General features: G+C 44.7%; 1 protein-coding gene across 2 annotated transcripts in view; it reads left to right on the top strand.

Annotated features, from left to right (window-relative positions):
- Positions 1-11,461: 11,461 nt before the first annotated feature.
- The window catches only part of VPS26C (VPS26 endosomal protein sorting factor C), a 55,192-nt gene continuing 39,503 nt past the window's right edge, over positions 11,462-27,150 (top strand). Inside the window, exon 1 of one of the 2 annotated variants that reach the window (XM_047796454.1) lies at positions 11,462-11,663. In XM_047796454.1, coding sequence (XP_047652410.1) covers positions 11,607-11,663 — 57 coding nt within the window. In that variant the 5' untranslated portion in view covers positions 11,462-11,606. The remainder of the gene's footprint in view (positions 11,664-27,150) is intronic. The other variant, XM_047796462.1, reaches the window with a different exon arrangement.

The raw sequence follows: 27,150 nt of genomic DNA, 5'->3' as shown, positions 1-27,150 counted from the left end.
TAGCTCTTCTGTGTGGTGGTTTTTTGTTTTGTTTTGTTTGTTTTTAATTAAAAATTGAGTTTTCTGATGACCTAGTGGTTAATGATTCGGTGTTATCACTGGTGTAGCTCAGGTTCAAAGCCTGGCCTGGGAACTTCCTCATGCCATGGGTGCGGTCAAAAAAATTTGTTGTTGTTGTTGTTGTTTTGTTTTTACTGAACTAAAACATTTACAGGTTCCAAGTCAATATTCTCTGGCCTTCTACGGTACATTCAGAGACGTCTAGTTTCCATCTCTGTCTCCCCCACTTTGATTCGTCTTTCCCCTTATTGAAGGTAAGCATGATTTGGTCATCCATCTATTGCTGTACCACAAGCCATCTCAAAACTTAATGGCTTAAAACTATATGGGAGTTCCCATCGTGGCACAGTGGTTAACGAATCCGACTAGGAACCATGAGGTTGCGGGTTCGGTCCCTGCCCTTGCTCAGTGGGTTAACGATCCGGCGTTGCCGTGAGCTGTGGTGTAGGTTGCGGACGCGGCTCGGATCCCGCGTTGCTGTGGCTCTGGCGTAGGCCGGTGGCTCCAGCTCCGATTCAACCCCTAGCCTGGGAACCTCCATATGCCGTGGGAGCGGCCCAAGAAATAGCAAAAAAAAAAAACAAAAAAAACAAAAAAACTATAGCCATTTTTTTTTTTTTTTTTTGGTCAAGCCCATGGCATGAGATAGTTCTCAGGCCAGGGATCAAATCCTCAACACAGCAGTGACCTGAGCCACAGCAATGACAATACAGGATCCTTGACCACTAGGCCACCAGGAACTCTGAAAACAATCATCATTGTATTATTTCTCATTCAGTTCTGTGGGTTGACGGGGGTTCAGCTAAGGGACTCTTCAGCGGGTCTGGCTTGTGTCATTCACGTGGCTGCCGTCAGATGGCAGTGGGGGTGAAACGGCTAAGGCGGCTTCATTCACCTGGGGGGCCCTGGAGGGAATGGCAGGAAGGCTGGTCTTAGAACCTGGGGGCTCTTTGTAGCCCCTCAACCTGGCTTCTCCACCAGGATCTTGGGACATCGTACATGGTTCTCAGAGCTCTCAAAACACAAAAGCAGAAGTTGCCAGGCCTTTTTAAGGCTTAGGCCCAGAACCTTCACCTCATGCTACTGGTAAAAGTAAGTTACATGTGCTAATACCCCCAAACATGGCCCGGGCCCCCTTTCCCACCTGTTCGCTTCTTCTTGGGATTTTCCTGGCTATTCTTGCTCATTTATTATTATAAATAAATGTTATATTCAATCGGCATGGCTCCAGGAATAAAAAGAAGATGGTATGTTTATTGACACGGCTTTAAACTTATAAATTAAGTAGGGGGGGATTAATATTTTGATAATGTTGAAACTTCCTATCCAAGCACACAATACACATTTCCTTCCACTCAAATTATGTTAGATTTCTTGCAAGACATTTATAGTTTGGAGTTCCTGCTGTGGCGCAACGGGGTGGGTGGTGTCTTGGGAGCCTTGGGACGCAGGTTCTATCCCTGGTCCAGCACAGTGGATTAGGGATCCAGTGTTGTTGCAGCTGTGGCTGGGATCTGGTCCCTGGCCTAGGAACTCCATATGCCATGGAGCAGCCAAAAATTTTTTAAAAAAAAAGAAAAGAAAGAAAAGGAAAAAAGACATTAATAGTTTTACTCACACAGGTTTTTCACATTTTCAAAAAGTCTATGCCTGGGAGTTCCCATTGTGGTGAAGCAGAAACAAATCTGACTAGGAACCATGAGGTTGCGGGTTTGATCCCTGGCCTTGCTCAGTGGGTTAACGATCCGGTGTTGCCGTGAGCTGTGGTGTAGGTCGCAGACGCGGCTCGGATCCTGCGTTGCTGTGGCTCTGGCATAGGCCGGGTGCTACAGCTCCGATTGGACCCCTAGCCTGGGAACCTCCATATGCCGCAGGTGCAGCCCTAAAAAAAAGAAAAAAAAAGTCTATGCCTCACTTGTTTTATTATTTTCTGAACTCTTTAATCAATCTACGTTTGGGGGGGTTGGAGGGGATAGGAGGACTTAGAGTGGGATAGCAAAATCCAGACGAATTTTTCTTCTAGATATCAAGTCATTTAGTCTATCTACATCATTTGCTGAATAATCCTCTGTTCCCTATAGATTTGTGGTAACTTTTATCATATATAAAAACCTTATACACTAATATATTGGGATCTATTCTGAGCTAGCCGGTCCAATTGATCTTATGCCAGAATGATGTGCTTTTAACTCTTATAGCTTTACTATGTTTTGTGCTAAATAGGGTTCGCTTCCCTCAATTAACTTTTTTTTTCTGGTTTTAATTATTATTGTTGTTATTCCCCAATACAATTTTTTTCCTACTGTACAGTGTGGTGACCCAGTTACACCTACATGTGCACATTCTATTTTCACACATTATCATGCTCCATCATAGTTCCCAGTGCTACACAGCAGGATCTCATTGCTTATCCATCCCAAAGGCAATAGTTTGTATCTATTAACCCCAAGCTCCCCAACCACCCCACTCCCTCTCCCTTCCCCTTGGCAACCACAAGTCTATTCTCCAAGTCCATGATTTTCTTTTCTGTGGAAAGGTTGATTTGTGCCGTATATTAGACTCCAGATAGAAGTAATATCATATGGTATTTGTCTTTCTCTTTCTGACTTACTTCACTCAGGATGAGAGTCTCCAGTTCCATCCATGTTGCTACAAATGGCATTATTTCATTCTTTTTTATGGCTGAGTAGTATTCCATTGTGCATATATACCACATCTTCCTAATCTAATCATCTGTCAATGGACATTTAGGTTGTTTCTATGTCTTGGCTATTGTAAATAGAGCTGCAATGAACACGTGGGTATATGTGTCTTTTTTAAGGAAAGTTTTGTCTAGATATATGCCCAAGAGTGGGATTGCTGGGTCATATGGTAGTTCTGTGTATAGATTTCTAAGCTGTCTCCATACTGATCTCCATAATGGTTGTACCAGCTTACACTCCCACTAACAGTGCAGGAGAGTTCCCTTTTCTCCACACCCCCTCCAGCATTTATTATTTGTGGACTTATTAATGATGGCCATTCTGACTGGTGTGAGGTGGTATCTCATGGTAGTTTTGATTTGCATTTCTCTTATAATCAGCGATGTTGAGCACTTTTTCATGTGCTTGTTGGTCATCTGTATATCTTCCTTGGAGAAATGTCTATTCAGGTCTTTTGCCCATTTTCCATTGGGTTGTTGGCTTTTTTGCTGTTGGGTTATATAAGTTGTTTGTATATTTTAGAGATTAAGCCCTTGTCCATTGCATCATTTGACACTTTATCCCATTCTGTAAGTTGTCTTTTTGTTTTCTTTTTGGTTTCCTTTGCTGTGCAAAAGCTTGTCAATTTGGTTAGGTCCCATTGGTTTATTTTTAGCTTTTATTTTTATTTTTTGGCTTTTTGCTATTTCTTTGGGCTGCTCCCGCGGCATATGGAGGTTTCCAGGCTAGGGGTCGAATTGGAGCTGTAGCCCCTGGCCTACGCCAGAGCCACAGCAACGCCGTGTCTGCAACCTACACCACAGCTCAGGGCAACGCCAGATCGTTAACCCACTGAGCAAGGGCAGGGACCGAACCCGCAACCTCATGGTTCATGGTCAGATTCGTTAACCACTGTGCCACGACGGGAACTCCCCCATTGGTTTATTTTTGCTCTTATTTCTGTTGCTTTGGGAGACTTGGCCTGAGAAAATATTCATAAGATTGATGTCAGAGAATGTTTTGCCTTTGTTCTCTTCCAGGAAGTTGATAGTGTCTTGTCTTATATTTAAGTCTTTAAGCCACCTCAATTAACTTTTTAAAAAGTTATATTATTGTTTTAGCGTTCATTATTTTTCAGAATAACTTTAACATCATTTCATTAAATTTCCTTATTAAAATTATATCAAGAGGAACTAACTAAGCCAAAAAATTAATTTTAGGAGTTCCCTGGTGGCTCAGTGGGTTAAGCATCTGGCATTGTCACTGCTGTGGCTCGGGTCAGTGCTGTGGCCCAGGTTCAGATGCTGTGGGCACAGCCAAAAAAATAATAATAATAATTAAAAATAAAAATTAATTTTATAAGACTGAGCATTTAAAAGTATTTAGATTTCCAAATCAGCAGTACTATACATCTATTTTCATAATTCATAGATCTTAATTCAGCCTTATAGTTTTATTCATGTCACTCAAATATACATTACCTTCAATTTATTCCAAGTATTTTATATTTTTATTGCTATTGAGAATACAATCCCTATGTTCATTTTATTTTCTAACTGATTATTGCTGTTAAATAGAAATGCCTATTGATTTTTGTATATGTAGCTGTTTTAAAATTCACAGGCACAACATATAAATGGCCAAAAAAGTAACAGCCTTCATTTCTCTATAAATTAACTCAGTTTAGCTCTCCAGCAATAATTTCTGCTGAGGGCAGGGGAAAAAAAAAATCAATCTTATTACTTAGTTGGAACTCAACTGATAGTTTTTCCTTCTCTCTTCCCATGCCTATTGTCCTTGCCTTCTCTCTGAAGTTTTCTACCTGGGATGGGAGAGGCACATGTTTGGAAAATGCCAGATATCTTGGCCAACGTCCCAGTTGGAGTAATTTGCAGTCCCTGTCAGCCCAGACAGCACCATGCTAGAGGGATTCTCTCCATTGCTGACTCAGCCTGCAGCTCACCGTGGCTGCATCTGCTACTTTTCTGCTCCTTCACATGCACTCAGTCTCTGAGTTTTCTATCATTTTCTACAGCTTTGTCCAACCCCAGCCCGAAGTGGGCTGTCATTTCAGAGGACAGGCAGCCAGATCTAACCCCAGGGGCTTTTTTGATTCATTCTCCTTTCATACCCCTTCTTCTAGACCAGACACATTTCATCTCTTTATCACACTTTTATTTTAATTTTTTTATTTTTTATTTGTTTTTTTAAGGGCTGCACTGGCAGCATATGGAGGTTCCCAGGCTAGGGGTCTAATCGGAGCTATTGCTGCCAGCCTACGCCACAGCCACAGCAACACCAGATCCAAGCCGTATCTGTGATCTATACCACAGCTTACGGCAATGCAGGATCCTCAACTCACTGAGTGAGGCCATGGATCGAACCCACAACCTCATGGTTCCTAGTGGGATTTGTTTCCACTGCGCCACAATGGGAACACCTTATCACACTTTTGTTGTGATTCAGAGTATACAGTTGATGAAGGGAGTGCTGGGGGGCACTTACTAGGAATTACAAGGTATAAAAAATACCGTAGCTGGAGTTCCTGCTGTGGCGCAATGGGATTGGTGGTGTCCTGGAAGTGTTAGGATTCAGTTTCAATCCCTGGCCCAGCACAGTGGGTTAAGGACTCAGCATTGCCACAACTGCAGCTAGGATCTGATCCCTGGCCCTGGGAAATCCATATGCCAGGAGGTGGACAGAAAAAAAAAATTTAGCTAATAGTTTAAAAATATTCTCCTGCTGCTTATATTCATCTTGTCTTCTTTTTCTATGGAATTCAAAGACACATAGAAATCGGAGAGAGAGTGTAATGAAACTCCATGTCCCCATCACCCAGCTTCAGTAATTATCACCATCTGTTTCAACAATCATCCTGCCCAATCACAACTCCTCCCTTCTTCCTTCTGTCCCTCCTCCTGGAGTTATTTTGTAGCAAACCCCAGATTTCATATCATTTCACTCCTGGCCAAAATCTCAAACCCTTTTTCTAATAATTTTTCAGAGGATTCTTCCTTTGGCTGTACCCCATAGGTTTTGATCTGAAGCATAGACACCTTGTTATTTTTAGTTGGTTATTTACTCTTTGACCTAATGTATTTTGGGAAAGTATGTGTTAATCTCCAAATGGTTAAAGTTTTGGTAAAGTACCAGTACTATACTTAATTGAATTTGAGAGTTTCTTTATGGCCTAGTATAAAACCAACTCTTATAAATGCATCATGGCCACTCGAAAAGGTGAATTCCCTGGGATTCCATCTTATTTGTTAATTGCTCCTATTAGTTGTTTTGTTAAAATCCTCTATGTCTTTATTTTTGTTTTTTGGGTTTTCAAATTTGTTTTGGTCTTTTTAGGGCCACATCCTTGGCATATGGAAGTTCCCAGGCTAGGGGCCGAATTGGAGCTGCAGCTGCCTGCTTATACCACAGCCACAGCAGCATGGGATCTGAGCTGCATCTGCAACCTACGCCACAGGTGCCAGCTCCTTAACCCTCCGAACGAGGCCAGGGATCAAACCTGCAACCCCATGGATACTAGTAGGGTTCGTTACCACAGAGCCACAATGGGAACTCCTATGTCTTTATTTTTTATCCACTCAATCTTTGATAAAGTGTATTTTGTTAACATCTTTTACTTATTCTACCTGTCTATCTTTATATGCTGAAATATTTTGGAGTTCCCTAGTGGCTCACCACATGAAGGATCCGGCATTGTCACTGCTGTGGCTCCGGTTGCCCCTGTGCCACGGGTTCAATCCCTGGCCCAGGAACTTCCGCAGGCCATGGGCATGGCCAAATAAATATGTAAATAAATAAATAAATAACTATATGTTACAGGTTGAATTGTGTCCCCACCACGTTCATATGTTGAGGTTCTAACCCCCAACATCTCACAATGTGACAGAGTGGAAATTGGATCTTCACAGAGGTAATTACGTCATGATGAGATCATTAGTGTGGGCCCTGATACAATACGATGTATCTTTACAAAAAGGAACAGTGTGGAGACACACACGCCAAAGGGAGAAAGACAGGTGATGATGAGGACACACAAAAACAAGACACTGTGGAGGGACCAGGAAGAATGGCCATCTGTGAGCCCAAGAGAGGCTGCAGCTGAACCCCCCTCTCCGCCCTCAGGAGGAGTCGGCTCCGCCAACACCTTGTTCTCAGCCTTCCAGCCTCCAGAAGTTGTGAAAGAACAACTTCTGCTGTTTTAAGCCACCAGTTTGTAGTATTGCATTTTATTACAGCTGTCCTGGTAAACGAATACATTATACAATTCTGCTGTGCTTCTTTTTGGAGGGGGGTACACCAGCCGCATATGGAAGTCCCTGTGCTGGGGATTGAACCCAAGCCTCCATAGCAATCTGAGTTGCTGCAGAGACAATGCTGGGTTTTGTTTTGTTTTGTTTTTGTCTTTTTTTTTTTTTTTTTTTTTTTGCCATTTCTTGGGCCACTCCCGAGGCATATGGAGGTTCCCAGGCTAGGGGTCTAATCGGAGCTGTAGCTGCCAGCCTGTGCCAGAGCCACAGCAACACGGGATCCGAGCAGTGTCTGCAACCTACACCACAGCTCACGGCAACACCGGATCATTAACCCACTGAGCAAGGCCAGGGATCGAACCCGCAACCTCATGGTTCCTAGTCGGATTCGCTAACCACTGCACCATGACAGGAATTCCAACAATGCTGGGTTTTTAACCTACTGTGCCACAGCAGGAAGTCCTGCCATGGTTTTAATATTGGGTCTTCACAGTCAGTTGATAAATGACCCCCAATTCCTTTCTTTAATATCACCTTTGACTGTGACATTGTACCCCTGCTTGATGTCCACATTTGATTGGCAGACCTTTGCTCAGTCTTTTAATTAAGATCCCGTGCCTCCTTGCTTTAACCTCAGGCTTCTGTTGTGCCCACAGACGTCGCATGGTGATTGGTAATTGCATATGTGAGCTCTGGAATCAAAATGAATGGCTGTGGAGTTTCTGTGGTGGCTCAGCAAGTTAAGAACCCGGCTACTATCCATGAAGATGCAGATTCAATCTCTGGTCTCCCGAAGTGGGTTAAAGATCCAGCATTGCTGCAAGCTGCAGTGTAAGTGTATGTCACAGATGTGGTTCAGATCTAGCATTGCAGCTCCGATTGGACCTGTAGCCTGGGAATGTCCATACGCCACAGGTGTGGCGTAAAGAGGAGAAAAAAAAAAAAGAATGGCTGCCACTTTGTTGCTATGTGGTCTTTCGGTGCCTTTGTTTTTCCCTTTAAAAGGTGAGGAAATAACTATTCTTATAGCATAATATTATTATGGAGATGAAATAGGTTAAAATATTTAAAATGCTTAGAACAGTGCCTGCCTTACATTTTGTAGATATATGACCTCTTATGAATCCTTTCAACTTCCCTGTAATGAAGGTATTATGAGATCATTTTAGAGATGAGGAAAACTGAGGCTCAGAGAAGCTAAGTCATGAAGCCAGAGGGACAGGATTGTTGCAGGCTGGGTTGTCAGATATGCAGGCTCCGAGATGGAGACTAATATATCAGAAGCATATTAGGAGGTGAACAACAGGTGTGGAGGGGGTGAGGGTGGAAAAGACTGAACACCCTCAGTTCAGTTAACTGAACCCCCCTGCAGTTACAAGTTAAGGCTCTCCATCCAGTGGGAACTCAGTGGTTTAAGACACATCCACAATTATTTAATGCTCTTTTTGGTGGGGAGGGGGGCTACATGTGCCACATATGGAAGTTCTCAGGCTAGGGGCTGAATCGGAGCTGTAGCTGCCGGCCTACGCCACAGCCATAGCAGCTACAGCCATGAGCTGCATCTTCAACTTACACCACAGCTCACGGCAACGCTGGATCCTTAGCCCGCTGAGCAAGGCCCGGGATTGAACCTGCCTCTTCATGGAAACTAGTTGAGTTCATTATTACTGAGCCACAGCGGGAACTCCCTGATGCTCCCTTTTTAAGGCAGAGCCAAATTCCCCTTCCTTCCAGTGTGGGCTGGATTTAGTGACTCTCATCTAATGAACAGAAGAAAAACGAATGTGAGGAGTCAGAGGCTAGGCCATTCAAGGCACAGCTTACTCTCCCTGTGGGAGTGTCTGTTCTGGGAGAAGTCACCTGCCCCGCTGTGAGGACTCTCAGGCAGCCTGGGGAGGGTCCCTTGAGGTCATCAGCCCCTAGCCAGGTGAAGAAGCAATCTTCCAGCCCCAGTCAAGCCTTCGGATGACTGTAGCCTTAACATCTTGACTCCAACTACCTAAGACCTTGAACCAGCACAACCGAGTGAAGCTGCTCCTAAGTTCTTGACCTACTTTAAACTACTATATGTTGGGATAGACACTAATACTCAGAGCTTTGGTGCTATACTTGTCCTTTAAGGTCGTCCCAAACTGGGGTGAGGGAAAGAGGCCTTTGTACCCTAAATTGACTAGACATTAGATATGGGCAGTCCTATCCAAAAGGGACCATGACTTCGGGCAGTTTTCTTCAGCCTAGAACAAGTTTTGAACGGTGACTTTGCTGAGAGCTGTTGAGACCATAACACTGAGCAGCTCAGGGAACATGCCCTTTAGTCCTGGAAGAAGGGTCTGGCCAGAGCATCACAGCATCCACTAAAAGATGCTTAGTAGGGCCTCTCTTCCTGACCCAGAAAGGGCGTGAAACTCACAGCGAAAAACAACATGGGACCCCCTCTTCTATCAAAAGATGCCTACAATTGCAGCTGGACACTAAAAGCTGATCTAGCCCTGCTTCCGTGAAATACCTTCTCAATCCTCTCCTTCTCAATCTCTAGAAGAAGGCAGGGGAAGGAACAGAAGGAGGTAGCGGGCCTTGTGGAGAACACAGTGTGAGAGCCAGAACCATGAATTGCACCTTTGCACCATCACTAAGGATCTAGGGTCCCACTCAAGCCATGAGACTGACACTTTGACAGAGTCTGATTTTTAGCAATGAAATTGACCAGAATGTCCCAGTACCACCTAAGGTGTGGATAAGGGCTAGAAAGGATTCAAAAGAGAAGTGCTGGAGAAAAATGGACTGTTCTTCCATTTGGAATCCATCCCATAGAGACGGCTCAACAAACTGATTACAGCGATAATAGCTTGGAAATAAAGCTCTTTGCAGTGCACCAGCATTCCATATAGATTGTGTGCAACCTACACAAATGACTGAAATACAGCACACTTGTCCCGGAAGAACAAGAAACGTTCTGTTGCAAAATAAGTATAAAGCAGGTTTGTTGAAGCAATCAAGTTTAGAATGTGGATTCTTGTAAGGTGTTTTTTTTCCTGTTTCCTGCATTGTCTACCAAGATTGGTATTTCACCGTTTTTTGTTTGTTTGTTTTTAAGAAATGATGGGTTTGATGGAGAGGGATCCACTTCTTGAATTGCAGAGTAGGCTGTGATTATTAAGACCCTAATGAATTGTTTTAGAATTGCTGAGTTTGAGTTGCCAGGAAGCTATCCCAGACTGAGAGGGAAGCCCTGAGGCCAGAGAGGAGCTGAAAACTGAGATCTGATTATTGGAAAATATCCATGTATCAACCTTCAAAAGCTACTGTAGCTATAGCACTATCACTGTTGTCCTGTAAAACAAATTCTCAAGGGACAGGCACTCGTGATACTAACTCAGGAAATTGTGGAAAAATTCTCTTGTAACCCTACAAGTAAAGCACTTTAAAAACAAATATTGTCAACTATAACAGAAAAGACAAAAATCTTAATAAAAAAGGTAAAAGTCGAAAAAAAATACCAGAATCAAAGAATTTTTAAAAAGCAAAAAGCACTTCACTATATTTAGTTATCAAAACAAAAATTTACTTCTCTTACTGGAAAAGTCCTTGTTTAAAACACTGACAAAGGATTTTATTTCAATAAACGTAGTGTGTTGCTTAGCACCGTACTGCTGCCCTGCCTGGAGGCAATCTTTCCAGAAAGCAATGTATTTCTTGTGTTTAATTTAGCCACTCTTGCTGGGAATAAAAAGACGACGACGCGCGTCTCAGGTCTGACGTTTTCATTTCCAGGCACTGCCGGGACCCAGGGCCTGCCAGCGGCGCTTCCCCACAATCTGCGCACGAATATGAATATTCAACACCCCGTTCCAGGGCGCGCGCCGGGGGAGTACCCACAAGCCCCCGCGGCTCCCGCGGGGCGGGCGAGGTCACTCGCGCTCCCCAAGACCTTGGCCCCGGGCCCGGTGGTGGGGACGGGAGAGCCGTTCCTCTCTTCTTTGCCGGCCAGGAGTGCGGGGCCGCGGAAAGGGCAGGGAGGACCACCCGGCCCGGAACGGACATGAGGCCTTCGCCCTCAGTGCCCCCGGAAGAAAGCGGGGAAGTCGAAAGTCAACGAGAAAAAGGCGATCGGAAGGGAAGGCACTCTCAGTTATCACCGCCCTAAAGCCAACTCAATAGCGCAGCGACTCCTCGCGCCGCACAGCCTCACGGGAGCTTCAGCCGCAGAACTGGCTGCCCCGGCGACACCTCCTCGGCACCGCCCCCCACCGCGGGGCACGCCGGGAGAGCCGGGTTTCCCCCTCCCTCTAGGAAGCGGGCGAGGAGCAGGGTATTTCCGGTGTTGCGACTGTCTTACGGAAAAGGAGGGGTTAGTTCGGTCCCGCCCTCACGCCCAGCGAGGGCGGGGCGAGAAGTGACAACCCCTCGGCCTGCGCTAAGGCCCGCCCCTGCACCGGAAGGAGGAAGGCCGGGGAGGCGATGCTACGTCCGGCGCGAGGTCACGTGACGCAACTGCCGGCGGACAGGAGAAAGGGGCGGGGCTCCGGGTGGAAGGGCGTGTCGGCGCTCTACCCTCTGGTCACGCGCAGCAGGAAGTGGCGCCCGAAGCGGATTATTCGAGATGGGGACCACTCTGGACATTAAGATTAAAAGAGCAAACAAGGTGTATCATGCCGGGGTAAGTGGGGTGGACGGGCCTGCAGGTTCTGTTGTCTCCGAGGTCCGGCGCATTGCTGGGCTTTCCTGGGCGGGGCAAGGCGCGCCTCCAGGTGCGTCCCGGTCAGGTGCGTCCCGGCCAGCTGCATTCCCGCCAGGTCGGTCTCGCTAGTGCGGTTGGTTGCCGTTCGAGCGGTCCACGCCGGAATTGCTGCCTCGGCTGGGAGCGGCGCAGGGCCGAGGTGCTGGCGCTAGGTCTCCAACGCTAAGCTTGCGGCCCCTTGACCGTGCAGCTCGGCTTTGGGCCCGCGGGCTAGAGCTGTTAAGTGACCACTGAGGGCGGAGGCGCTCGGAGACCAAACGCCCCGTTCCTCACTTCTAAGGGGAATGCAAAGGTCTCATGACAGGCAGAATTAATTGGAAGCAGAAATACGCAGGCCTTGGTCAGCTCTAAAAACCGTGTAAAAGTTACTCATGTCTCTGGTTTTGTTATTTTAAGAAGGAATATCGTTTTAAAATACGAGTCAAAAAAAAAATCTTATTATGCAATTAACAAGTTTTGCGCCGCTGGCTCCCTAACCTCCTCAGGCCTCTGTTATTTGCCAAATGAGGATGCAAAGTTCCTCTTCCTCTAACTTGGGGAATCTCAGCCTTAGGAGTATCAGTCACTCCGGGAATTTAAAACTACAGTGACCCGGGTCTCACCCTTCAGAGACTTGATGTGCAGGTCGAAATCCCAGCCATGTCTCACATTCTGTGGCATAAAATTGAGAGTAGACGTTAGTCACCTGAATGCAGGGAGGTCTCAGAGGGGATGTTAACACCTTTGAGTGCAAGATAATTCAGCCTGCTATTATTTACACAGGTTCAAGTGGTCATCTCCAGATTATTCATTACAAAGGGAAAAAGCTACCTTTATAATGGAGGAATCTGATAGTTATCATCCTAACCAAGACCAACAGTGAATACCACTTTACTCACCACTAACGAGACTGGCATTATGTTGGGAGGGTAATAGAGGGTCCCGGCACGAAGCACAGAGAAGGACACAACTCACCTGTGTAGTGTTCCTGCCAAAAGTGCTTCACTCAGGCCATGAGGAAACAGGTGTGTTCAAATTGAGACACATCCGAGGCAGTAATTGGCCTGGATTCTTTAAATATGTCAAAACAGTATTTTTAGATTCAAGAGAGGAAAGCTATGACAACCAAGCACAATACCTAATTTTTGATAAGTAAATTTGAATATGGGCTATGTATTAGAGTCTTGGATTGGTGTTGAATTCCCCCAGTATGATATTCATATTTTGGTTATGTGGGAGACTACTCCACACGCTGAATTGTTTAGGAGTAAAATGTCACAGTAACTAAATTTTAAGTGGTCCAGCCATAAATTGTGTGTGTGTGTGCATGTGAGGAGCAAGAAGGCAATTGTACCAAAATATTAGCAACTGATCGGAGTCCCCGGTGTGGCTCAGTGGGTTAAGCTCCAATGTCGTCTCTCTGAGGATGTAGGTTCAATCCTGGCCTCTCTCAGTGGATTAAGGATATAGCATTGCAGCAAGCTGTGGCGTAGGTTGCAGGTGTGGCTCTCATTTGACCCCTAGTCCGGGAACGTCCATATGCTGCAGGTGGGGCTGTGAAAAGAAAAAAAAAATTGGTAACTAGTTGAAAGCTATATGGATCTACCTTGTATTCTTTACGAAGAAAAAAAAACAGCTTTATTGAGATCTAATACCATAAGATTCACTCTTTTAAGACGTACAATTTAGTTTTTTGGATTTTTTTTTTTTTTTTTTGCTTTCTTAGGGTCACATCCATTGCATATGGCACTTCCCAGGCTAGGGGTCAGATTGGAGCTGCAGCTGCTGGCCTACACCACAGCCACATCAGCGAAGGATCCAAACCACGACTGTGACCTACACTGTAGCTCATGGCAACACTGGATCCTTCCCACTGAGCAGGGCCATGGATTGAACCCACATCCTCATTGATAGTAGTCAGGTTCATTACTGCCACAATGGGAACTCCTGGGGTTTTAAGTCACCACCATCTAATTTTAGAACATTTTTATCACCCCTAAAAGAAACCCTATACCATTAGCAGTCCTTCCTCATCCCCTCTCCCTCTCGGCCCCTGGCGATCGTGGAAGTACTTTCTGTCTCACTGGATTTGCCTGACTGGATATTTCACATAAATGGGAACATACAACTTGTGGCATTCTTTCACTCAGCATAGTGCTGTCAACGTCGCGTTGTAGCCTGGGTCAGTTTTTCTTTTGCGTTTATGGCTGAAAAGTTTTCCGTTGTATGGCTATGTCACATTATTCCATTCTTCTGTTGATGGACGTTTGGGTTCTTTTCACTTTTCGGTTATTATAAATACTACTTCTGTGAACATTCTAGTACAAGGTTGTTGTGGGGTTTTTTCAGCTGCACCTGCAGCATGTGGAAGTTCTCAGGCTAGGGATGGAGCCCATGCCACACCCGTGACAATGCCAGATCCTTAACCTGCTGTGCCACCAGGGAACTGCTATTACAAGTTTTTGTGTGGACACATGTTTTCATTTCTCTTGGGTATATACCTAGGAGTGGATTTTCTGGGTGATAGGGTAGCTCTGTATTTAATTTTTTGAAGACCTACCAAACTTCCAAAGCCCCTGCACAGCTCTGCATTCCACCAGCAGTGTCTAACGGTTCCAATTTCTCCTCTACTCTATGCCCTTAATTTTTCTGTAGCTTGTAAAATAGGAAAGTAAGAATTGAGATAGGCAGTGACAGGTGATATGTGCATTTAGCTTTGATAACTTATTATCTTCATTCAAAAGTTAGCACGTTCCATTCAAAGATGTTATTCCAGCTGAGATGTTTTCTGTGGCTTAAAATATGGTATAAGTCATGAAAAGTACATTTGAAAAAGATGAAAAACTGGAATGGTCGGTTTTACACATCTTACCAAGCTAAGACCACTCCTCTCAGGTGGCAGCTCTGCCCATCAGGTGCACAAGCCTTCGTGCCCGGATTAGGAACAGAATCTGCACTTGTTGGCTTTTCACCGTGTTTTGCAGTCTTCAGTCACTTTTGCATTTAGTGCATTTTACACTAAACGCATTTTAAAAGAAGATCTTCTGCAGTGGTTAGAAAGGAAACGCCAGTATAATTTCTCCTAAACAGAGGGTTGCTGTGTACAGTGACCCTTGAACTGGGCAACCTCCTGCATAGTTGAAAATCTGCATGTGACTTTCCACTGCTTCCAAACGTAACTGCTGTTTGACCCATGCTGACTTGAAGTCTTACCAATAACAGAAGCAGTTAACAAATGTTTTGTATGTTATGTGTGTTCTATACTGTATTCTGACACTAAAGTGAGCTAGAGAAAAGGAAACGTTACATAGAAAATCGTAAGGAGGAGAAAATACATTTACCGAGTACTGTACTGTATTTATCAATACTCTGTGTGGTCTGTTGAGATAAAGCATCTGTCAGCACCTACATCCATATTGTCTTACATGATACAAATACTGTAGATTCTATATGCATTACTAACAATCAGAAATCAAAAGGTAATGTAAACAGGGAGTTCCCTTCATGGTGCAGCGGTTAACGAACCCAACTAGGATCCATGAGGCTGTGAGTTCGATCCCTGGCCTTGCTCGGTGGGTTAAGGATCAGGCGTTGCCATGAGCTATGGTGTAGGTCGCAGACATGGTTCAGAGCCCCTATGGCTGCGGCTGTGGCCTGTGGTTTAGGCTGGCAGCTATAACTGTGATTCGACCCCTAGCCTGGGAACTTCCATGTGCTGAGGGTGTGTCCCCCCCCCCCAAAAAAAGATAATGTAAACAAATTCATATTTGTGTACTGTTTTTATTTTAATGGTTCATACATTGTTAATGGAGAAGTAGTAATATGATGGCTTTTTGGTAGCTTAGTGTAATCCATATGATTGCTTTGCAGTAGCCTAGCCTACACATTAAAAATGCATCATTATAAAATTGTTTTGGCACACAGTATTACATATTCACAATACAGGATTGGAAGCATTGTTATGTTAAAAAACTTACTTGTCATGGTAGGCTGATAGACTGTTTCTCCAATTACAGAGAGGCATAAGGTACAGTAATATAATTCCTTAAAATCAAAGTTGTAAAACAGTGAGAAAACTTAACACATTTATTTTGTATTAAATATCATCCACTTATGCCTATGTAAGGGTAGATTAGTATCTGGGTATATTTTATGTATCGATGACATACCTTTTTCTTACTTTTTCTGTTTCTTAGCTATGTGGTTCATCTTGCGAGTTTTTTCAAATTGTCGCAAATCTCCAGAAACGTTGGAAAAAATACACAGCAAGCCACGCAGTTCAAACCCATGTTGAAGGGTCAACTGTGTATGTATATATTATTAAAGCCAAAAAGTTAAGTTAATAAATGTAATCATTTGACAAAAATACACCCCTGGGCATACTATGTGGTGTGGCTGACTCCTGTGTTGGACTCCGTCATCTGTGATTCAGGATCAGGGGAGTGGGTGGCCAGCACTGTCAGGGCTGCTTCTGAAGCTCCAGCAGGCAGGCCTCTTGCCAGCTGGCTGCTTGATCAACTCTTGGTGCCCGCAGACAGCATGTGTGTCAAGCCTGGTTTGCCCCTTGGTTGTGCGAGGGAGGGGAGGGGTCCTCTCTTTCTCACCCTCCCCACTCTTAGCTGGCTGCCTGCGGGACTAATAAGTACAAGTTTGCACTTTTCTCTGTACATTTGATAGCGTCAGCAGGGAGTCAGTTGCTAAATATCTGACTCCTCCAGGGGCCTGCCAGACACAGCACCCCTAATTCTCCAGGTTTCCTTGAGGTGGCTGCCACCTATGTGAGCCTGACTCTTAGCTCCTGGGTGATTGTCATTCAAGTGAGAGGTGTCTTTGTCTGCGGTGACAGCCTCATGTTCCACTGGAGGGACTCGGAAAACACTGGCCTAGGGTTTTGTGAGCCTGGCAGCACCACTCCCATTTTACTAATGAGGAGGCTGCGGCCTCAACAAGTTGAAGAATTTGCTTAAGATCACCAACTATTGACAGCTGAAATCCAAGATCACCAACTAATTACCAACCTGAATTCCAGCTCAGGTCAGTCAGATTGCAAAGCATGTCCAGCCAGCACCATGATACCACCTCCCTAAAGATGCCCATTTCTGTGCAAAATGGAGGAATTTTTAATATAGGGATAGTTTTTATTAATTTCCTAGGAGTGCTATGAATAGCATTGTAATATATATATATATTTTTTTGTCTTTTTAGGGCCGCACCCACGGCATATGGAGGCTCCCAGGCTAGGGGTTGAATAGGAGCTGTAACTGCCATCCTGTGCCACAGTCACAACAATGCCAGATCTGAGCCTCGTCTGTGACCTACAGCACAGCTCAGGGCAACGCTGGATCCTTAACCCACTGAGTGAGTCCAGGGATTGAACCTGCGTCCTCCTGGTTACTGGTCAGATTCATTCCCACTGAGCCATGATGGGAACTCCAGCATTGTAACATTTCAATTAAAAAACTGCTATGGGGAGTTCCTGCTATGGTGCAGTGGGTTAAGAATCAAAATGCATGGAGTTCCTGTTGTGGCGCAACAGGAACGAATCTGACTGGGAACCATGAGGTTGTGAGTTTGATCCCTGGCCTGCTCAGTGGGTTAAGGATCTGGCGTTGCCATGAGCTATGGTTGGTGTATGCCACAGATGTGGCTCGGATCCCATGTTGCTGTGGCTGTGGTGTAGGCTGGCAGCTGTAGCTCCAGTTCAGTCCCTAGCCTGGAACCTCCATATGCTGCAGGTATGGCCCCAAAAAGCAAAAAAAAAAAAAAAAAAAAATCAAAATGCAGCAGATCAGGTCATGGGGAAGGCGTTGGTTTGATCCCTGGTGGAGCACAGTGGGTTGAAGGATCTGATGTTGCCATAGCTGTGACCTGCACCAAAGCTGCAGCTCACATTCAATCCCTGGCCCAGGAACTTCCATATCCTTGCCCCCCCCCCCAAAAAAAACCCCACCATGCACACGCAGACACACACACCTGCTATAGGAATTCCTTTGTGGCACAGAAGGTTTGGATTTGGCGTTGTCACTGCTACTTCTTGGGTCACTGCAGTGGCGTGGGTTTGATCCCTGGTCTGGTAACCTACATATGTCTATGCTCATTGATAAAACAATGGAGTTTTTTTAAATCACAGTTGACTCATTTAAAAAAAAATACAGACATAACGCATGCCAAGTTAACAACATTTTACAAAAGGCTGGAAAGTGAAAAGTCAGGTTCTTCCCCTCCCTGACCCCCTTTCCTGTCCCTGGAGGTATCCGCTGGCAGTCTCTGCCCTATTCCAGACATTTCCTATGAGTAATGGCTGCACACATTCAGACACGCACACAGACGCACACACAAAACCTGTTCCTTTCGCCTAACAGTGTAGCTTTATCTTGGATTCCATATCACCACATCTTCGTCAATCCCATTCTTTTTAGACTTACTCAAAACAAATTTATTCAGCCAACGTCCGTTGATCTCCTGGGGCTTCTAGGTCTAGAGAGCGAGGTAAAGACCTAAAACAAAAGGCGCTGATGTGCTCGAGTGGGGGCATATGCGGCATGTGAGGGGAGCACGGGGTAGGTGTGGTGGTTCCAGCGCTGGGGAGGGGCCCTCGTGGAGCCTCCCTGAGGTGGTGATGCTCCCACCTAGTTTTTTTTATTTATTTACTTATTGAGGGCTGCACCTGTGGCACATGGAAGTTCTCAGGCTAGGGGTTGAATTGGAGCTGCAGCTGCTGGCCTCCACCACAGCCACAGCCACGCCAGATCCGAGCTGCATCTGTGACCTACACCACAGCTTGTGTCAACGCCAGATCCTTAACCCATGGAGTGAGGCCAGGGATTGAACCTGCATCCTCATGGATCCTAGTTGGGTTATGAACTTGCTGACCCACAGTGCCCCCCACTCCCAGCTTTAAAAGCTGAGTCTCCCTCCCCACCTGGCACTGTCTCCATCAGAAGGAATAGACAGTGTGAACAAAGCGAGCAAAAAATGGAAGATATTTGCAAAGCGATCTTGAGTCCAGTAAATGACTTCTTTTACTCTGTTTCCCCATCTTTTACAGCCTGTCATCCTTATCTAATTTGGTCTTTTTTTTTTTTTTTTTTTTTTTTTTTAATGGCTGCACCCATGGCATGTGGAAGTTCTTGGGCCAGTGATTGAATCTGAGCCATAGCTGCAACCTACACCGAAGCTGCAGCAATGCCAGATCGTTTAACGTGCTGTGCCAGGCTGGGAATTGAACCTGTGCTTCCTCATTGACCCAAGCCACTGCCGTCAGATTCTTAACCCACTGCGCTGCAGCAGGAACCCCTTGACAGTAACTTTTTTAATTAACAGTTTTTAAATTGAGGTACAGTTGATTTATAAATGTGTTAGTTTCAGGTGTACAGTAAAAGGATACTGTTATATGTAAACATTTTTTTCAGATTATTTTCCATTGTGGGTTATTACAAGATAGTGAATATTGTTCCCTGTGCTATGCAGTAGATCCTCACTGCTTAGCTGTTTTACGTGTGGTAGTTTGTATCTGTAAATCCCGTGCTCCAAATTTATCCCACCCCATGCCCTTTCCCATTTGGTAACGAAAAGTTTTCCATATTTCTGGGTCTGTTTCTATTTTGTATATAGACTCATTTGTATTATTTCTTGGATTCCACATATAAGTGATACAATATTTGTCTTTCTCTGTTTGACTTACTTAGTATGGTAATCTCTAGGTCCATTCATGTTGCTGCAGACGAAATTATTTCATTCTTCTTTATGGCTGAGTAATATTCCGGTGTATGTAAATACTACGTCTGCCCAGGCCAGTGGTCCGTTGATGGCATTTAGTTTGCTTCCACATCTTGGCTATTGTAAAAAGTGCTGCTGTGAACATTGGGGCGCACTCTCTTTTCAAATTAAAATTTTTGTCTTTTCTGTATATGTGCCCAGGAGTGGGATCACTTGATCATATGGTTGTTCCATTTTTAGTTTTTTTAAGGAACCCCCGTACTGTTTTCCGTAGTGGCTGCACCAACTTACATTCTCACCAGCAGTGTAGGGGAGTTCCCTTTTCTCCACATTCTCTCCAGCATTTATTACTTGCAGACTTTTTGATGATGGCCATTCTGATCAATGTGAGGTGGTACCTCATTGTAGTTTTGATATGCATTTCTTTAAAAATTAGCAATGTTGAGCATCTTTTCATGTGCCTCTTGGCCATCTGTATGTCTTTGGAGAAAGTCTATTTAGGTCTTCTGCCCATTTTTTAATTCTTATTTTTTATTTTATTTTTTTTGTCTTTTTGCCTTTTCTAGGGCTGTTCCCAGGCTAGGGGTCAAATCAGAGCTGCAGCCACCGGCCTACGCCAGAGCCACAGCAACCCGGGATCCGAGCCACGTCTGCAACCTACATCACAGCTCACGGCAACACTGGATCCTTAACCCGCTGAGCAAGGCCAGGGATGGAACCCGCAACCTCATGGTTCCTAGTCGGATTTATTAACCACTGCACCACGATGGGAACTCCTTATTTTTATTTTTTAAATTGAACTGTATGAGCTGTTTGTGTATTCTGAAAATCAGTCCCTTGTCGGTTTTATTATTTGCAAGAATTATTCTCCCATTCTGTAGGTTGTCTTTTTGTTTTGTTGCTGGTTTCTTTGGCTGTTTAAAAGCTTTTAAGTTTAGGTCCCATTTTTTTTATTTCTGCTTTTATTTCTTTTGCCCTGGGATACTGATCTAAGAAAGTATTGCTGAGGTTTATGTCTGAAAATGTTTTGTGTATATTCCCTTTTAGAGTTTTATGATGTCATGTCTTACAATTAGGTCTTTATTTTTTGTCTTTTCTAGGGCTGCACCTGTGGCATATGGAGCTTCCCAGGCTAGGGGTCTAATCAGATATTTAGCCACCGGCCTACACCACAGCCACAGCAACTCGGATCTGAGCTGTGTCTGCAACCTACACCACAGCTCACGGCAACACTGGATCGTTAACCCACTGAGCAAGGCCAGGGATGGAACCCACAACCTCATGGTTCCTAGTCAGATTCGTTAACCACTGAGCTATGATGGGAACTCCAACAATTAGGTCTTTAAACAATTTGTGTTTATTTGTGTATGTGGTGTGGTTTACCTGAGACTGTTCAGTTTTTCCAGCACAACTTGATGAAGAGACTTTGGCAGTGATTTTTTTTTTTTTTTGTCTTTTTAGGGCCGCACTCGTGGCATATGGGAGCTATATCTAGTCACTTATGAAGGAGCATGATAATGTGAGAAAATGGAATGTGTATGTGTAACTGGGTCCCCATGCTGTACAGTAGAGAAAAAAAAAAGGCAATAGTTTGTATCTGTTAACCCCAACCTCCCAATCCTCCCCACTCCCTCCCCCTCCTCCTTGGCAACCACAAGTCTATTCTCCAAGTCCATGGTTTTCTATGGAAAGGTTCATTTGTGCCGTATATTAGACTCCAGATGTAAGTGATACCATATGGGTTTTTTTGTTTGTTTCTTTCTGTCTTTTTGCCTTTTCTAGGGCCACTCCTGTGGCATATGGAGGTTCCCAGGCTAGGGGTCGAATTGGAGCTGTAGCCACTGGCCTATGCCAGAGCCACAGCAACGCCGGATCCTTAACCCACTGAGTAAGGCCAGGGACTGAACCTGCAACCTCATGGTTCTTAGATTTGTTAACCACTGAGCCATGACGGGAACTCTGATATCATATGATATTTGTCTTTCTCTTTCTGACTGACTTCACTCAGGATGAGAGTCTCTAGTTCCCTCCATGTTGCTGCAAATGGCATTATGGCCAAGTAGTATTCCATTTTGAATATATACCACTTCTTCCTAATCCAATCGTCTGTCAGTGGACACTGGGTTGTTTCTATGTCTTGGCTATTGTGAATAGTGCTGCAGTGAACACATGGGTGCATGTGTCTTTTTTAAGGAAAGTTTTGTCTGGATATATGCCCAAGAGTGGGATTGCTGGGTCATATGGTAGTTCTATGTATAGGTTTCTAAGGTACCTCCATACTGTTCTTCATAATACAGTCAATATTTTGTAATAACCTATAAGAAAAAAAGATCTGAAAAAGAGACGTACAACACAGACACACACAAAACTGAATCACTGTGCTGTATACCTGAAACTAACACAACATTGTAAATTAACTCTATTTCAATAAAGTAAAAAATAAACGAATCATATGTCAAATAAAATGGCAATAGAAATTAGAAGATACTTAAGCTCACAGTTATAAAAATACCACAAATCAAATCTCGTGGGACATGGCAATAGAGCATTATTTTAGGGTCTCCCCGCATCCCCACAGAACTGCTTTGGAGCAGCGTCTTCTGTGGGATCGAGGCAGTGACTCTATTTCTTCCCATCTCTCTCTCTCTCCCTCCTTGTCCCCTGCCCGTCTCCTGAAGAACCTGGGTGGGGCTACAAGGATGTTTTGCTCATACAATAATTCACCAACCTCTTAAAAACAAAAAACTTACGGGATGCAATTAAAGCTGTATTTAAAAATGTCTGGGGATTACCCTTGTGGCACAGTAGGTTAAAGGTCCAGTGTTTCCACTGCAGCGGCTTGGGTCTCTACTGTGGTACAGGTTCAATCTCTGGTTCAGGAACCTCTATGTGCTGTAAGAGATGAATGCAACATAAGTGTCCATCAACAGATGAACAGATAAAGAAGATGTGGTATAGATACACAATGGAATATTATGCCACCATTAAAAAGAATGAAATAATGGCACTTTAAGCAAAATTCAAGACTAATAGTTTTATGAATACATTGATCAGAAAGGGAAAACCCCTATCTTATCGATATATTATAGATTTTGCTTTGTATTTATACATAGTATTCTAGGTGTAAATTCTAGGCAAATGCTGATAAGATCCTAACTTTGATATACCCCCAAAGCTACCCATGGATCCCCCCATTGTTTTTGCTTTAGGACACTCGTTCCTCAGAGAATGGTTCAAATAAATATGGGAATGGGGACTTCAGAATTCCTGTAAATATGGTTGTCTTCTCTGTCACTCAAATAGAAAATAATAGGAAAGGACCCCAGATTTGATCCCCCAGAGTGTCCTTCACAGTGTCCACAGCTCCAAGAGGAGACCTTCTGCAGGGCATGGGAGCGTCACCATGCCACCTTCTCCCTGAGACCCCCCGCCGTGAGTTTAGAAGTTTGACTTGTGTTTCCAAAGCTCCATATATGGTACCAGACAATCAGGAACGTGAAAAAAAATTCCCTAGTTCCGTATTTCCAGCAGAAGTTTTCATACCCTATGAGGATGCTTAGCTGATTAACTGTTTTATAACAACACGTGGTACTAGCATGGCCCTTTCTGACCCACACGCTGCTTCAGTCCTCACAAGTACCAAAGAGATGCATTTCCTCCCACTTTACGGTTGTGGAGACGGAGGCGCAGACCAGCGACAGGCCAAGGGCATTGATGTTAAGAGTGAATGTTTGAAATCACATCATTTTTATTCCCAAGCCCAGAACTCTGTGTGCCTTCTCCCGCTGTAGGATGGGGCTGATAACCTGCTCAGAGGTTTTGTTGTGAATTTGAAATGAGATAATGTTTTAAGGCATTTATTATAGGTTCTGACCTGAAGTAGGGGCTCAGCCGATAGATGGTGGTACTTTTCGTTTTGTTTTCACGTCATTTCAGACTCAGAATTGCTCTGTCTTGATGGTAATCACATCGCCTGTACCCTTACAAATAGCATAGTCAGTGCGTGTCACGTGCGATACAGATGGTTGGACGTCTCTCCACGGTGGGCTTGGAGGATGGAGGGCCGGTGACCCAGGAGAGCAGATGGAGGTGACAGAATTTGGGGCACTGAAAGCTGGGCGTGGTTCTGGCACTGCCGTGCCCTTTGCTTGGTGCGGTAGACATATCCCTGAACCAAAAGTTGGATTCAAGTGCATCGTAAATCACATATTTTCAGTGTGCTAGAGAAGCTTATTGGTTAAAAGAGCCCTGCAGTAAATCTTTTTGTAACGTAAATGTAGTTCATTTGTTTTTACAAGTAAAGAATGTTTTATATTCTGAAATCCTGGCACACATACTCATGAAAATGACACTGTTAAATGTTACAATTGTGAAAAACATAAATTGGAGATTGACTGTCCAGCGTAGCCAGTTATGTGGTAAGCAGTTTATGCATGCTGGGCTGATTATGGCTACTGCAAGAACTTCTGGATTTGTGTTTTGTCTTATTTGGCTTTCATGTAGTTTCTTGTTTTTTAAAAAAAGATCAAAGAGGAAAAATCCTTTACATGCCATTTCGCTATTGTGAAGAGAAATCATAAAGCTGGGACAGTACGCAAGAAAGTCTCTTCTACTTTGTTCTACTGGATTCTTGATACACGAATGGTCGATTATAGTGAATGCTGGTCCAGATAGAGTATAAAGATGTAAAACCTTGAGAAGTTCCTGCAGAGTCTCTGCAGTGCTGGGATGCAGGCTCCGTTCCTGGCCCAGCACAGTGGATTAAGGATCGAGTTGCCACAGGTGTGGCTCAAATCTGATCCCGGGCCTGGAAATTCCATATGGTGTGGGTGGCCAAAAAAGGGGGGAAAAATGTAGGAGTTTTGAGCTCAGAGGGATCTCAAGATACTTTTGTTGTTTAAGGAATGCAGTGATCTGAACGTTAAGGTCATTTTTCTCACCAGTAGTCTAATACTCCTAAAAAGACTTGTCTCCTGGTCCTAGCTCAACCCTCATAGAATGTCTGATTTTCAGAACCATCCAAGGTGGTTTTGAACCCTGGGATGCGCTGGGTGTTCATATAGTTTGGTGTTTGCTGCAGCAGGTTCTGTACTGGCCTGAGCATCAGAGACGCCTGCCTGGCCTCCGTGGGCCTCCCATTTCTAGACTCTGCAGCAGCTGGGTAGGTCTCGGCCTGTCACCGCCACCCATGACACCCTTGCCCCTCCCCTCCCCCACAGGCTGCTGTGACTCTGGCCAGGTGGCAGAGTTTTCCTCTGCCTTCCTCTTGATGCCGAGTCCGCAGTCCAGACCCCCAACCTTACAGTTCCCGGGTTCAGCCTGTGCAGCCAGCCATGTCCTCTCTGGGGGCTGAAACTGGCAGTCCTTGCCCACCACCCACTCCCACAGTGACTGTCCAGGGATTGTCCCCCAGCGCTGAATCCCCCCTGCCCATGTGCTGCCTACAGGCAGGAGCAACAGTAGCATAGGCAGGTTTGGGGGGGTGGCACCTGTCTTCTCCCATTGTTTCCCTTCCCTGGCTCCTTTGTCGCCATGTGCTCTCCAGCCCTCTTGCTTGTCACTGCTCTCTTAGCACAGGCAGGTTCCAGAAAAGTTCTAAGTTGAAGCCGGTTTTCCATTTACTTCTTGTGTTCATCTAAGCTACACTTGGGAGTTTTTAACCCCTTTGCTCTGAATATTTCTTGATTTCATTCAAAGATTTTAATCAGGTAGTTGTCCTATGTAAATGGACTTCATTTACTAGACGAGGCTGACACCTGCCCCACGCCCAGGTAGTGTTCCCAGCTTTGATTCTCTTGGGAAAACAGACATTTATCTGTAGCTGTCAGCCAGGGGGGCTGACCTGCATCCCCTCCCAGGGAGTGCACGAGGGCCAGACTGTCTCAGAAGAGTGTTATTAGCAAGTCAGCAACTGATGCCAACAAAAAGAGCACAACATACCAAAGCCAAGAAATAAACTTTGGCCTATTTGGACAGAGGGTTTAGGGAGAGGTTACTTAGTGCAGTGACTCGCTTCAGGCCCGTCCCCATCCCTGCGTGGGGCAGTAGATCCTGCCTTGTGTACGGATGCTCACAGGCCTCGAGGTCCTGGCTCTTTTCAGATACTTTTCCGTAAAGTCGCAAACAGGTAAAGATAAAATTTTTATAAAATTCCTTTGTGAAGTAAAGAATGCTTATCCGTTTCAAGTATGATCCTCCACCTGCACGTGGGACCTTCTGGGCACGTTTGTATGGTGAGCAGATCTTAAAAAGGCTGCCTTGGTGTTTTACTGTCAGCATGGCTGTGGAAGAAAATTCAGGTTCAGCGAAATGGTACCTTTCTCAGGGTGATGAAAAGTATCTCTTTTAACTCACAAGCTACAGTGAGTGGTTCCTCATAACAGCTCAATAAAATGAACAGCATTGTTTGTTTAGGATAAAGATTCTACCCCCCCCCCAATTCTAAGCAATGAGACTCTTTTACTAAATTAAATCTTATAGAGCATTCTAATATATCAGTTTTAATAAATACAATATCCGTTGAAATAGTTCATCTTATAAGCAGATAAAAACAGAGCTCTTTCGTTTTGCTCCACTCCCTGACCTCCCTGACCCTTTCTCACATCCCAGAGTGGCTGCTGAAGCCTCTGCACACACCTCGGGCCCAGTGGTCCACAGTTTGAAAAGTACTAATTGTAGGATGTAATGACCAGTAGAGCCAACAAGGTTGAAGTTTTTTCGTAGCAACCCATTTTATTTTATGCCAAAACATAGGCTCCGTTGACTTTTTTCTTTTTTAGCTGCCCTGTGGCTTATCAAGTTCCCGAGCCAGGGATTGGAATCAAGTTGCAGTTGTGACCTACACCATAGCTGCAGTGATGCTGGATCCTTTAACCCACTGTGCCAGGCCAGGGATTGAACCTGCCTCCTGGCACTGCAGAGATGCTTCCAATCCCACTGCGCCACAGCGGTGCTGTAATTCGCTTTCTAGTGGGTGTGTTAACTTTCTGATAGAATGCAGTGCATACAAACAGGCTTAAAACGTTTTGCTTTTATCTACTGGAGGATTTAAGTCAAAAAAGGTCTTGGGAATTCCCTGGTAGCTCAGCAGTTTTAAGATCCAGTGTTGTCACATCTCTGGCTCTGGGTTACTACTGTGATCCAGGTTCAGTCCTTGGCCCAGGAACTTCTGAATGCCATGGGCATGGCCAAAAAAAATAAATAAATAAAGGTATTAATTTCTCTCTTTTTTCAAAAAAAGTAGTCCATACCGATTATAGACCCACCATCCATAAATTCCAACTCTGGACTGAATGACCATCCTTGGTTAGTTTTCTGCCACTTTCCTCCTTGTAAGCTACTCACCTGGGCTCTTGGGCAGTAGACCCAGCAGAAGTTGGTGGAGTCTTGTCCACTTCCACTGTTGTTCTCCTTGATTTTTTTTTTTTCCCCTTTTTATCGCTGCACTTGCAGCATATGGAAGTTCCCAGGCTAGGGGTCTAATTGGAGCTGCAGCTGCCAGTCACAGCCCCAGCAATGCCAAATCTGAGCTGCATCTGCCACCTTGCTTGTGGCAACACTGGATCCCTAAGCCACTGAGCAAGACCAGGGATCGAACCCGCATCCTCATGAATACTAATCAGGTTCTTAACCCACTGAGCCACAGCGGGAACTCCTGTTGTTCTTCCCGATAATTGAACTCACCCTGGAAAGGGCAGTGTGAGGTGGT

This window comes from Phacochoerus africanus, chromosome 1, assembly GCF_016906955.1.
Source record: "Phacochoerus africanus isolate WHEZ1 chromosome 1, ROS_Pafr_v1, whole genome shotgun sequence".
NCBI lineage: Eukaryota > Metazoa > Chordata > Mammalia > Artiodactyla > Suidae > Phacochoerus > Phacochoerus africanus.
This window is presented reverse-complemented; position numbering and strand designations above follow the sequence as displayed.